This window comes from Thunnus albacares, chromosome 12, assembly GCF_914725855.1.
Source record: "Thunnus albacares chromosome 12, fThuAlb1.1, whole genome shotgun sequence".
Taxonomy (NCBI): Eukaryota; Metazoa; Chordata; class Actinopteri; order Scombriformes; family Scombridae; genus Thunnus; species Thunnus albacares.
The window spans coordinates 5,579,176-5,592,781 of record NC_058117.1 but is presented as its reverse complement, the minus strand read 5'-3'; the positions used below and the strand labels follow the sequence as shown (position 1 = coordinate 5,592,781).

Sequence of the window (13,606 nt, the reverse complement as noted above, 5' to 3'; positions counted from 1 at the left end):
CAGTGAGCTATTAATGCAAAGTTAAAATGTTTTTTTAAGAAATTTTCAAAATGAAAGCAGGCAATTTGGCAGTAAATAACAAGGATAGAAGGAAGGTGATGAATGTTTTATCATTACTCACATTCGTGACATTTACAGCACACAAAGTAACATCCACTACATTAAGATTTGAACTTCAATACAAGGAGCCTTTTACTGAAGTTTAACCTGCAATATAGCTCATATAACTCAGGATTTGTGCTGTTGAATCCTCTCCTCTTTCTCATTCACATTCTTCACTGCAGCATTATCATTACATTTGTGAATTGGCTGCAGTTTTGTTTAATGATGTTGTGTAAGAGCATGTGGTTTTTGGCTTTGTCAGAAAAGATCATTAACCCAGCCCCACTGCTTTTGCTTGTATGTGTGCGCATGTATTTCCATGCATGTGTGTGTATGAATGTGTGTGTTTGTCTGCGTGTTGCAGGGCCCTGAAGGCTTGCCTGGCAGAGCTGGATTTCCTGTAAGAGTATTTTACAACACCACCTTGTGCTGAGCATGTGTATCTGTTGACATATGTACATGAGTATTGTGCATGTTATGAACAAAGATGCAACAGTTATTTGAAAGCAATGTAACACTTTTTTTCCAATTTTGCTTTTGCTGTCATTGGGCTAGACATGGTAGGTGAAGTACAGCAATGTTTCAGTCACAGACAGTGGATTTTCATGGTATGTTACTTCAATAGAATGTTTTTAGAGTCCTCGTTGAATCTGGGACCTTTGAAAGTCCTAATAATGCTAGAATTTACAAAGACCCATGGCCATGCTATCATTCGCTAAAACTAAAACTTCCAGCTCTGCCTTACTATCCTTTCTACGCTCCCCAGGGCCCCAGAGGACCAAAGGGAGACACAGGCCCTCCAGGTATCCATGGGCCAGCAGGGCATAAGGTGAGAAGACAGAACTGCACAGCAGAGTGTGCATTAGAATGAATTAATATCATGTAACCTCTATAGACATTTTATTTAACAGCCCTAACCTGTAACAGTTGAGATAAAGAGACACAATGTACATGCAGGAAAATATCACAATCACTTCAGGAACACAAATTTAAAAATGTTAAATCTATACACTTTAGACTGTAGAGTATGTTACTAATCAGAGCTAAAAACATTAAATTTGCAGATGTTTAATTTCCATTTCTTTGTGCTACCAGGGAGAGAAGGGTGAGCCAGGGGTGACCATTGCTGCTGATGGATCCATCTTATCAGCACCGAGAGGCCCTCAGGGGCCCAAAGGCATCAAGGTAACAGACAAGTGACCCTTCACCCCCTTCATGACTCTCTAGTACCTTACCCACTAACTGATGCTTAGTCATACTGCAGTAGTTGAAGTCATTAATATATTGTGACAAAGTACTACAAATCTAACTTACTGTAACTGCAGGTCTGTAGCCTAATTGAAGACTGACAGTGACCAAATCAACAATGAGGCGAAAATTAGAATTATCCGTCTGTAATTCTGGAGAAGGAAGAATTTATAACTCACAGCCACAAAAAACATATTTACTATTGCCATTAACTTGAATCTCCTAATGCCTCATTCTGTTATTTTCTCATCTTACATTTTGCTCTGTGTGGTATTTTGACAGGGTGACCGTGGGTTCCCTGGACATGCTGGACTTATAGTGAGTTCATAATAAATGGAACATTAATATCCAAACTTTATATAATCTGAATCGTATCCCTTTGTTAAGAAAAGCTATACACAAATCTATTAATCTTTTTTGTTGTTAAATACTTGAAAAAATACATTGTATTGATATGTACAGTACATTAATGTGTGTTTGTTTATTTCAGGGTCCAATGGGACCTTCTGGACAAAAAGGAGAATATGGCTTCCCTGGTCGCCCGGTGAGTATCATGTAATTGTTTGTGTGTTTGTCAGGAAAATTAACACTCCCATTCCTCAGTGAGAATGTACTGAGGCACTGGTATATAAGTATATTTGTCAGAGCCAAGAAAAATAAATATTCATTCATTTCTATCTAATTTCATCTATCTATTCATTTACTAATTGGTTTTAAAGTAACTTGTCCCTCGGGACACTTCTCTAATTAAGGATGTGGCTGGCTTGTTGGCTTGGCTACTCAAACAAGTACAAATGCTGATGCTTTTCATTTTCTTTTGGCAGGGACGACCTGGTATGCCTGGGAGGAAAGGGGACAAGGGAGATTCTATTGGCCTGCCGGTAAGAGGAACCACACAAGACAGGAAAGCTGTTTAGGCCACAATCAATATGTATTATATGAATGTATTAGACCATGTAAATCACAGGTAAATACTCCTGTGATGATGTCAAAAATGACCCAAAAACTTAACAAGTTCAGTTAACGTATGTGCCCCTTCCCATCACATCACACTGAAACTGTATGTACACATGTATCTAAGTATATTCTGCATGTAGTTTACTCTGTCTTGATTGAGATGGGGCACTATACACTACTATACACTGGGCCCATGCCTTTAATGTGCATCATACTCTTTCTCTGTATAAGTCTGTGTCTCTCATTCTCAGGGACCTCCAGGTCCACCAGGTCCACCTGGACTTCCAGGAAGAATTCTTGGACTGAATGGAGTAAGTATTAATCTGTGGCGTTCTGGTAGATTTCTCTGATTTTTCATTTTCAGTTGGTGGACAGGAATGATGATGATGATGACCAGCCAATACTTCACATTACAACACTTCAATGTCTTGTTTTACAGGGACACGTTAAGCAAGCAGACACTGTACTGATAGTTAAACCCAATTTCACATTCTAGTCGAACTGACTCATTTTAGAATCAGATCCAATTTCTGCCAGATTAGTTGCAGTTTCATGTGATGTTTGAGGTCATGACACTTGATTAATTGCCTGAACCATCAACAATCTGGCTGTCAGAGGATTAGTTGTATTTTTGGCAGTTCAGAAACTTTGGTCGGCTGTTCGCAGTTTGAGCAGTACCACAGTCCAATTTCCCACATGGCTTCTGTCAGCAGATGCGTTTTAAACTTTTTCACTTCATAATTTCCATTTAGAGTAGAATTACACAAATTAAAGCTGCCTGTCTGTCTTTTTGTCAACGTTGATGAGGGTGCACTTATCTTGTTTTAATAAACTTTATTGGAATTATCACTGAAGAAAATCGACTTTGGGTTCAAGGCTGGTGTTCTGTGTCAGCATCACATCATGGCCGGTTAATTGATCTGTACAGTGTGAGCATAAAAGTCCCTGTGCAGAAAGGCCAATTATAATGTGTTCACATAACACACAAGACTAATAAAAACACAGTGTCTGCCCTGTTAAAAAAAAAGCTCATGAACAAGTCCATGAAAAACCATTTCCAGAGAACATATTTTCATTTATGACCTGCAATATTAAAACGGGTTTGGAATTTATAACTTTCACATCACTGAGCATTAATTATAGATATTTAAAGCTTCTATGTGTATTATTAGATTATTTCTGACTTTGGCAACTCCTAGTGGTAGTTTCAACTGTGGCAGACTGCCACCTCTCCCCGGCAGCTCATAGAATTGAAGTTAAGTTTCAATGTAAGGGTTGCCACTATCATTGAATGTTGTTTTTGACTGATTCCAAGTGATCCTTCATTTATTTGAATCATTTAGTCTGATGACGTTGCTCTTCTTTGAATCTTAAAGACAGTGTTTCCGGTGCGCCCCAGACCGCACTGCAAAAAGGGACGAGTAAGTTTGAGTTGGACCATCTTATTGGGCTGTTTCAGCTTGAAATGGGACCATCTGGTGGTTCTGTTGGTGTGTGGGTGTAGCAGCATGGCAGCTCTCTGTTCTGGGCTACAAACAGCACCCCCCACCTCCCCCTTTTTTTCCTCCTCTTCATCGCCCTCCTCTCTCCTCACCTGACCTCTCTTTAAAAAGACTACATGTATGTGTTTCTGACCTTCTTTGGCCAGGTGTTATCATTCGTTTTGGTTTGATGGTTTGCTCTACATGCAAAATGTAGTTTCTAGTTGCTATATTGTTATATACTGTATACAAATATATAACTTCAGTATTCTTGGGTGCATTTACACCCATCCGCATATTGAGTCTGATCACTCGGGACAAATGTTAATGCCAGGTGTTAAAGGGGGTCTGAGTCTGAATCCTGCTTGCCTTGTCTGTCCTTACCCTCCTCATCATCTCAGGGAAGAGGAAGCTGGGTAAACAGGGAGAAGGAAAAGTGATGGACACTGTTGATACTCATCCTTCTACTGTATGAACATCAGAGTTGGTGCCAAATCACTTTTCAATTTAATCAAATAGAAAGGAAACTATACAAAATCTATTCTCAACTATTTCTGGAAATGTTGGTAATAATAATTCAGTGATTATATTCTAAAGAAAATCTCCTTCCTTTATTGATTACATTGAAAGGGAGGTAAATTCAACTCTGATCTGCATTTCATTCAGTAGATAGATGAGGTTCCTGAAATGTAAAGTCACTTCTTTTGTGGTGTTGGGTATGTGGGATCTGTTATTCATTCTGTTTGAAGTGCCTCTGGTGATGCAACAGTTTCTGCGTGGCTGAATTCCAATCAACCAAAAGACACTAAAAAGACATTATAGTAGAAGTCTAACCACAGTTTGTTGGTGGACACTGTGGATGTGATTGGAATTTGGCTCCTATTTATTCTAATTTCACTTCTTAGGCTTTGGATGTGGTGATGGCTTCCTCCTTAAATGCATCTGAATTAGAATCTCTAAACTCTCTCCTTACTGTATGGAGTGTATTGGGTAATTTTACTCCATGTGTGCCTCCTAGATAATGTGTGTCTGTGATCCATAATCTTTAGCAGACACTATAATCATCATATTATATTGTCTTTTTCTTGTAAATGCTGTAGATTTATAGATTTGGAAAATGAAATATCTTCTCCTGATGTCTGGTGTTGCTAATGTTGATTTAATAAGAGTCTGGAAAGCCATCTATGGTTTTTGTTTTTAGGCAGAATATGCATCCAGTGTATAATAATAATAATAATAATAATAATTATAAAGTTTATATATATAGCAATTACAAAGTGCTCTACAAGGGGCAGGCATAAAAAAGAACACGGGACAAAATAAAATACCAAATACACAACATGTCCCACATATATAACGTATACAGCACATACTGTACAGCAGTGGTTCTCAAAGTGGGGTCTGGGGACACCCAGTGGTCCTCGAGGGGGCTCCATGGGGTCCCCAGCAAAAAAGGGAATAATTTATTTTCACTATAATTCCATCCATAAGTAACACAATGACAGAATGTATGACTATTGTGGTCATGAGTTTCATACACTTTCTGTAATAAAACATCTAAAAGCAAAAATATTATCAGATGGGGGACCCTCAGACAAAATCTCAACAAATGGGGGTCAAAGGTCTAATTTGTCTCAGTTTATTGGTCCTTGACATGAAAAAGTTTGAGAGCCACTGCTGTACAGTATATGCACAGAGAAAAATACAAAGGTTATATTTTGCACCCCTTATTTTTTTTATTTTCTTTGAAGCTATCTGTAGTATTTTATGGATAGCAATCTATGTGAAGCAATAGTTTATTCCATGGGCATAGTGTCTGCTACCACTTTAACTTAAAGTTGACAAGACATAAGGTCTAGCAAAGGCATTAAAGCAGTCATTGTGAGTAACTCACTGTAAAACACACTGTACCAAGACAAAACCTTGAACAGTTTAAACTCACTGTCATTCCATTAACACAGATCTGTGTTTTTAAAGTACCTGCTTTAACCCTAATTCTTAACTTTATGTATTTTAACTGTTACAGTGGAGAGAGGGATGTATGTGCTGCTGTCTGTAGCATGCAGCCCTTGTATTTAAGAGCTTTTTTGCAGTGCTGACAGCCATGTTTTAATGCATCTGTCTTTTTTTTAAATAATAAACCATGTTTATTTAACACCTTTGCTGGTGTTTGCCTTTAACATTTAATTCAACTTTTGTGCTCAACAGTCTGTATATGTACTGTATGTTGACTGTTTGTGAAGGAGTTCAGTTTGTGTGCATGTGTGTCCATGTGGTCACAATTATTGTGATATATATGCTATGTTAATGGGTGTGTGTATGTGTGTGTGTGTGTGTGTGTGTGTGTAGGACTCGGTAACAGGGGGAGATTCAGTTGGAGCTAAAGGAGACAAAGGAGATACGGGAATACCTGGAGAACCAGGCACACCTGGTAAGACCTCAACAACAAAAATATCCAATTAGCTGCCATTGGCTGACTCTCTCACCTAGCAGCAGGGTCCCCACTGATCTAAACTGAGTTGCTTAAAAAATCAAACACTCATTCTATGATGGTAAATGACAACAGCAACTTCTGTCATTTATGTTGTTTCATATTTCTTCTTAGCGCCCGGGTTTCCTGATGGAGTTGTGGTGAGTACATATTTATCACACACTGTACATCTCACACCCACAGGGTCAGAGAACAGAGCAAATGTAAGGTTATCAGTTCAGTTTAAAACACAGACCAACAGCATCTGAAATTATCCAAGAGATAGGATTCATGACATGTTAAAGCTGCACTAAATATAATATTTTTATACTGACACACTGAACAATCACTCAGCAGTTCCTTTAGCTCTACACAGCATTTTGTAAAGCGTCTTTCAGCTCATTGTCATCTAGTCATATCGATCACTCAAAGCGCTTTACGTTAAATGCCAACATTCACACACACAATCATACACTGATGGCAGAGGCTGCCATGCAAGGTGCCAACATGCTCATCAGGACCAATACATCACTTCCTATCAAAAGCATCCCACAATGTTTCTGTGCTCACCCATCCAAACACACACTCACATACTGATGGCTCAGACATTGGGAACAATTTGGGGTTCCGTATCATTAACTTTGTTTTCACCTGCAGCAGCACTCAAAAACACAACTCCTATTGAATATTCATGTTACTCAGTGTCTACTGGACATGTAAATAGGCACCTGTTTGCTAATATTTCGCCACAACAACTTTACAAGGTCATAATATATCAATGTTGTGTTTACAGCTTGTTCTGCTGTCCTCAAAATCTGTTAATGCTGTTTCTCCATTTTTGATTTTGCTCACCACTTTGGAAGCCTGTTCTTTTGATCACTTATTGAACTTTTTTAGATAATTCAAGGTGCTGTTACACTACTGAACACACTGTATGACTTTATTTAAATCTCCTTTACTTGCTAACTCCTAATGGGACAGACTTTGTCACAGACAAAAAGGTACAGTATATAGTTTGAGTGAAAAATTATCCAATAGGTTACTCAGTATTGACAATGAAATAAGCATTTGGCCACGTGTAAACTTTGCTTACTTGACACTGTGGTTGATTGTATGTTTGTCTCTTTTTGTGGATCTTTCAGGGTGCTAAAGGTGATCAGGGAAACAAAGGTGAGAAGGGAGAAAAGGGTGACTCAGGCCTTCCTGGTCCTCCAGGACTGCCAGGGAGATCAGGACTTGTGGTGAGTTCTGATTTTCATAAACAACATCCTGTCAATACTTTTCCAATCTCAGTCCTGGATTTGAGTTTTTGATACATAATTACTCAATATTTGAAATGATGAATTATAAGAGCAAGAGGAAGGCATTAATGCTGCTAATGACAGCAGGACCTTTACTCTGCTAATGTTGTTGAATATCTTTGTACCAGACAGTAAAATGTTCTGCTTAAATGAAATATGACTTTGACGATGCAATGGGGAATTACTTACTGTATGTGTTCCTGTAGGGTCCAAAAGGTGAATCCATTGTGGGTCCTCCAGGTCCTATTGGTTCTCCTGGCCAGCCTGGACCCTCTGGGTTCGGACGCCCTGGTCCCCGAGGGCCACCTGGCCCTGCTGGACCCCCAGGACCTGCACCTGCATATGGATCAGGTATGTGTGTATGAATGAATGAGAGACATTGAGAAATAATTTCCCTCAGCTTCTTTAAAGAAGAGTTGTAGTGTAAACTCTTTACATAAATACAGATGTAGCTGACTGGTGTTGTTGTGTTTTATGTGTTGTCATCAGTTGTCAGTATACCTGGCCCTCCTGGTCCTCCTGGTGCCCCAGGTTCTCCAGGTTATGCCAACCCGGTAAGATTCTCATCACAAGACCTTTCCTGATTTCATGTAACTCTACTGGAAAGAAATGTATAAAGTTACCATGGACAATGAGTGGATAACATCTCAAAGTGTCATTAAGGCACACACACTGACGCTGTGGTGTGTGTTCAGGTGACCACCTATAAGACGAGCCACGCTCTGACCAGAGAGACTCATCGTGCTGCAGAGGGAACCCTGGCGTACGTGTCTGAGGGTGAAGGAGAGCTGTACATCAGAACACACAATGGTTGGCGCAAGATTCAGGTGCGTATTGCATCTATTCGTTTGGTTTGACACATAGACTTACATTTTTACAGTCCCTCTGATTATCATGTCATTTATTAACAACATACAAACAATCTTTACATCTTTACGTACGTATGTACATCTGCAAAAGGGGATCGTTAAATGTGATTTCAGTTGGACTTTCATCAGATTGTGTATTATGGATGTATGATTATGTGTTTGTGTGTCTTTCTTTCAGCTTGGAGAGTTAATCCTTCATGGACCATCAACCTCAGCAGCATCTCAGTCCCTCAGCAGACCTGGAGAATGGAGCAGACCACACAGGAGCCACAGCCAGGTTCACAAACACAAACACACACACACATACATACATGTACACACAGATGAGCCACAGCAGGAAACAGTGATTAACACATGATATTAAATCTGATAAGACCAGATCTTTGTAAATGCCTTTAAACATATTAGATTTAAAATCCCTCCACTGAAGTAACACACTAATTGATAGATTTGTTGCACAGGAGCTACAGGAGGGCAGTAGAGGATATCAGCCCAGCTATAACGTGCTGCCACAGAGCTTCAACGCTGTTCCTGGGGTGAGTGTAATAAACACATGTCCACACACATACATCATAAACTCTGTGCCAGTCCCAGTTACCCAAAACTACTTTGCCCAAGTCATCTCTGTGTTCTTTCTCTTTTGTAGCTCCATATCGTAGCTCTGAACACCCCGCTAAAAGGAGATATGCGAGGCATCCGTGGGGCAGACTTCCAGTGCTACCAGCAGGCTCGCGCCATGGGGCTAACAACCACCTACAGAGCTTTCCTGTCCTCACACCTCCAGGACCTGGCAACCATCGTGAGGAAGTCGGACCGCACTGACATGCCCGTGGTTAATCTTAGGGTGAGGAGATACCTGGAAATCCTGATGAGTTACTGATGACATCTTCTTTTGAGTTAATTCCATCCTGTTTCATTCATCTCTCATCTCCTCTCAGGGTGAGGTGTTGTTCAGTAGCTGGATGTCCATCTTCTCTGGGAACGGAGGCATGTTTAACCCGTCCACACCTATCTACTCTTTTGATGGACGCAACGTGATGACTGAATCAGCATGGTGAGTGTGTTTTTGCGTGCTTGTAGTGCAAAAAAGGTGTTTGTGTGGAGGGAAATAGAGGCCAATCATCCAAACTGATCCTCAGAGTTATTTCAGTGTCACATTAGCAGTAAGTTGTTAAAACCTTGATGTGAATGTCCTGATTGAACAGCTTCATTGCAAACAGGCCAAGTCCCATTTTCCTAAAACCCCTTTCAGACCAAATAGCAACACCCTCAGCGGCTGTCCTTGATACTTATCATATTTTTCATGTTCACATAGCCAACAAAAGTCACAGAGACGCTTTCATTGGCACTAGCTGATACAGTATATAACTATATTAATTAATATGGCAAGAGAAATCAGGCAGCATACCACAGTCAGGGTTTCTGCAGGGTTCACCAAGTTGAAATTGAGGCTTTTTAATACTGCATAGAATTTACCTGTTTCACCAGCATACCAGCTAAAGTATGAAAGTATAACAAGAAACCAGTAGGCACAATATGCTCTAAAATTATATAGATTGCTATCAATTTTTCTCAGTACTTCCCAGCAGTATATAACTATAATTCCTCTTAATATAATGTATTAATTTAATCCAACCTGGACCCAGATAAGCAGCAGAAATGGATGGATGGATTTACCAATGAAAAAAACCTAAGTTAACTATCAGTGGTGACAGTGTTTGCTACAGGTCTGATGGCATTGACTGAAAAATGGATCTAACAGCTTCTTGCAGCACAATCCACTGTTGCAACAATCACATTTTTATCTCATAGGTGTGTGACCCTTCTTGACAGCCTGCAATCAGATACAAAAACATTCTATAATGAACATACTCTCTATGGCAGGCAAGAGAAAAATATCCAAGGATCTGGCAATCAAAATTGATTAAGTGATCATCAATGCAATACCATAGCCTCAAATACAAATGGCAGCGACCATGAATAGATTGGCTTAATGCCAGTTCCTGTAAACAGTAGTGTATATCCATCAATTATCTAAGCACAAAGGTTGCAGGGTTTCCCAGTATGTATTAGTTCAAAGGCCACGTCAAAGGCAGTCTGACCTGCCAGAGTAACCTGATAAGGGACAAAGATTTGCTCTCAGGCCCCCCATAACCCCTCCACCACCTACCAATATCTGCACATTGTGTCTGTACCCTGGTGCCTCCTAATTCCCATAATAGTCCCCACTCCTGTACTGAAGTGATACTTAATATGTGCTAAATTGAGGTGATTTGATTAAACACAACTGTATTTAGGAACAAGCACCATCTTTGTTCAATGTAAATTCTTATTCAAGCTCTTCAGACTAGATTTTGAGGCAGGGCTTCTCTATAAGATACAACCAGACCTGCCTTAGTTGATATTGTACGTATGTGATTTTCAAATGAGTTTGCAACAAATCAGATTGTGGTCACCCGGGTCAGTCACCCACTTTGCCTGGTTAGTAATACAGCCGTACCTGCACCCAAAGGAAAAACCCTTCTGCTAGTGAGCCACTGTTCCTGCCTTTATTTGTGACAAAAAATATCATCGCCCTGCCTTCCATCTTTCCTTCCCTAGACTAATATAGTGTTGAAGAAGCCTCCACTCACTTTGCAGTATCTCTCATCAACTCTGCCTTTGTGTGTGTGTCTCCTTCCTCCCAGGCCAGAGAAGATGGTATGGCACGGCTCCAGTCCCGTAGGAATCCGTCTGACCACTAACTACTGCGAGGCGTGGAGGACGGGTGACATGGCGGTGACGGGCCAGGCTGCGCTGCTGCAGACAGGACGCCTGTTAGGACAACACACCCGCTCCTGCTCCAACCACTACATAGTGCTGTGTATAGAGAACACATACGTTGGGAACACACATGAAAGGAGGACCTGAGTAGACAGAGGAAACACAAACACACACACACACACACACACACATAAACACACATGCAGGCAGGTTGACAGTGCAGAGCAGAATGTGATACAGTGCACATGAATGGGAACACACACAGGCACATACACACATTATGATCATCATCACCGTTTGCATAGAAATTACAAGTACACAGACTTTTGTTCACACATGCAAACACGCAGATAACCTCACATGTTAATATGCAGAAGCAAGCTCCTACACGAACATAACACACATCAAGACACACACACGTTGTTCAATTTAATCTTTATTTCACACCTGAACCCATAATGTTGCCACGCATCCGTCCAAGTTTAGATTTCAATTATTTATATTCAGCACACATCTAACAGTGCATCTTATAGTTCACAGCGGGTCATCACACAGGACAGGTTACACTATTTGTTGTTTTGGGATATCAGGCACTGACACAAACTGATCTGAATAGAAATGATGATGGCATGAAGGCACATACTAGTGCTACAAATTCAAATTCACGTCATAGTTTCATATGTTTGGGTGTGTTTTTCAGTTCCAGGCAGCCATTGGTTTCCATCCATCTCCCTACAGTACAAAAATGTATGTAATATTTTTCGTCAGTGTAGTTACTGTTGCATGGTAATGGAGTTTTATGCAATTTCAAAATGCATTACCTCACAACGATAATATCATTTTGACAAAAACATTTGTTTCATACTGTACAGAAATGAAGGTAAACCAATGGATCACATTACTAGAACTGATTCATTTAATATCTTTTTTTTAATGGAGGAATAAAGGTAAAAATGCTCCATGTACAAAATTTTACATGCCATGACAGTGTTGTAGTTTAGACAAAAGCTGTTTCTTAAAAAGAGAAGAAACATTTACACCGCAGATTGTGACTGAGTTTTCAGGTTATGATAGAAATAAGATAATCAGGTATGAGTAACTTAGAATTATGATTTCTCTTTAAAGGATAAGGCTGCAATATTCAGCATTTTTGTTATTGTCATCAAATCCCCTGAGAAAACTAAAACTAACTGTCTCTAAAGACTTTCCAACTTACCCACTCTGTGTGTGGTTCTCAGCCCCAAGCCCATTGATTGCTAATGAAGATGTAAATCTTTTAAAATGAGTCACAAATATATACTTTTTTTAAAGCTGAGTTATTCCTTAAAACTGCTGGGCATTGTAGTTTTTTTTAGCAAATGCTACTCAAACAGGAGGAAATAGTGCATTTGTTTGGGACTATTTTCAGTAGCGGATTAATACACATTTGGTGCTCTAGTGAGTATTTGTGGCAGCAGGACGGTGTGTGTGTGTGATTGAGTCGAAATCAACGACAGTGTGTGTTCATGGTAATGAAGTAACATGTCAGCCAGTGCAACAATGTGGCTCATTAATGTGTTTTTAAAAGTTTTGTGACAACATTGGATCTCTATGGCACAGAAGAATAAGCTATATCAGGCTTTGACACACACACGTTAGTAGGGTCTGATTATTGTTGGTTTTGGTCTTTTCATGGGATTCATCGACAATAAAAAAAATACAGAATATCACCAGACCCGTCCTTTAAGCGAGCAGAATGTAAACCATTTGGAAAACATACTGTTACTGTATACACACATAATGAGGTATTTCATCTATCAGACTATTTTAAGTGACTGTTATCCTCTAATGTTAGACATCAGTGTCCAGTTCTCCTTTCAAATATAAATACACTGCATGTCCATGACTTCCTAGAGATAGATATTGAAGAGACTGAAGAGATCAAATGTAGGAGTACTTAGGAGTTTCAATTCTTAATTGCAGAATGGCGCCCCCTGCCGAAAACTTGTAGACTCACAACCAGGTTTTTTTTTTTTTATCACAAATCATTTGTACAAATTCAAATCTATTTCAGGATATTATAGCAACATAGTTTTTTCTGCTGAACTGAAGTCCCGCTGCTTGCAATAAAGTGACCTGAACATTAACATCATGTGCTTTAGCGTTAGTATTAGAGTTGAAATCAATGTGTGATTTTCATTAATTTATACTGTAGCAGGACATAGTTGGAAAATCTAGGGAGTTCACTTTCAGATTTCGATGAAGTTGGAACATGTGTACATATGTGTTGTTATTGTCCAAATGTTTTTGTTTTTTACTCTGTAGAGGTAGCTTTTGTATGATGCGCACTAAATGACTGAAGATTTTTCTCCCACCAAGTATTGATTGAGATGTAGTTCCAGCGTTGTGCCTGTAACGATGATAGACACAACATGT

General features: G+C 39.6%; 1 protein-coding gene across 5 annotated transcripts in view; it reads left to right on the top strand.

Moving 5' to 3' along the window:
* The window catches only part of col15a1b (collagen, type XV, alpha 1b), a 54,058-nt gene extending 41,429 nt beyond the window's left edge, over positions 1-12,629 (top strand). For 3 of the 5 annotated variants that reach the window (XM_044369249.1, XM_044369248.1, XM_044369245.1), the window contains 19 exons: positions 467-502; positions 869-931; positions 1,198-1,287; positions 1,633-1,668; positions 1,841-1,894; positions 2,175-2,231; positions 2,559-2,618; positions 3,684-3,728; positions 6,138-6,219; positions 6,394-6,419; positions 7,401-7,499; positions 7,766-7,910; positions 8,049-8,113; positions 8,255-8,386; positions 8,607-8,705; positions 8,890-8,964; positions 9,075-9,272; positions 9,367-9,482; positions 11,116-12,629. In XM_044369249.1, coding sequence (XP_044225184.1) covers positions 467-502; positions 869-931; positions 1,198-1,287; positions 1,633-1,668; positions 1,841-1,894; positions 2,175-2,231; positions 2,559-2,618; positions 3,684-3,728; positions 6,138-6,219; positions 6,394-6,419; positions 7,401-7,499; positions 7,766-7,910; positions 8,049-8,113; positions 8,255-8,386; positions 8,607-8,705; positions 8,890-8,964; positions 9,075-9,272; positions 9,367-9,482; positions 11,116-11,338 — 1,701 coding nt within the window. In that variant the 3' untranslated portion in view covers positions 11,339-12,629. The remainder of the gene's footprint in view (positions 1-466; positions 503-868; positions 932-1,197; positions 1,288-1,632; positions 1,669-1,840; positions 1,895-2,174; positions 2,232-2,558; positions 2,619-3,683; positions 3,729-6,137; positions 6,220-6,393; positions 6,420-7,400; positions 7,500-7,765; positions 7,911-8,048; positions 8,114-8,254; positions 8,387-8,606; positions 8,706-8,889; positions 8,965-9,074; positions 9,273-9,366; positions 9,483-11,115) is intronic. The other 2 variants (XM_044369246.1, XM_044369247.1) reach the window with 2 other exon arrangements.
* Positions 12,630-13,606: the final 977 nt, after the last annotated feature.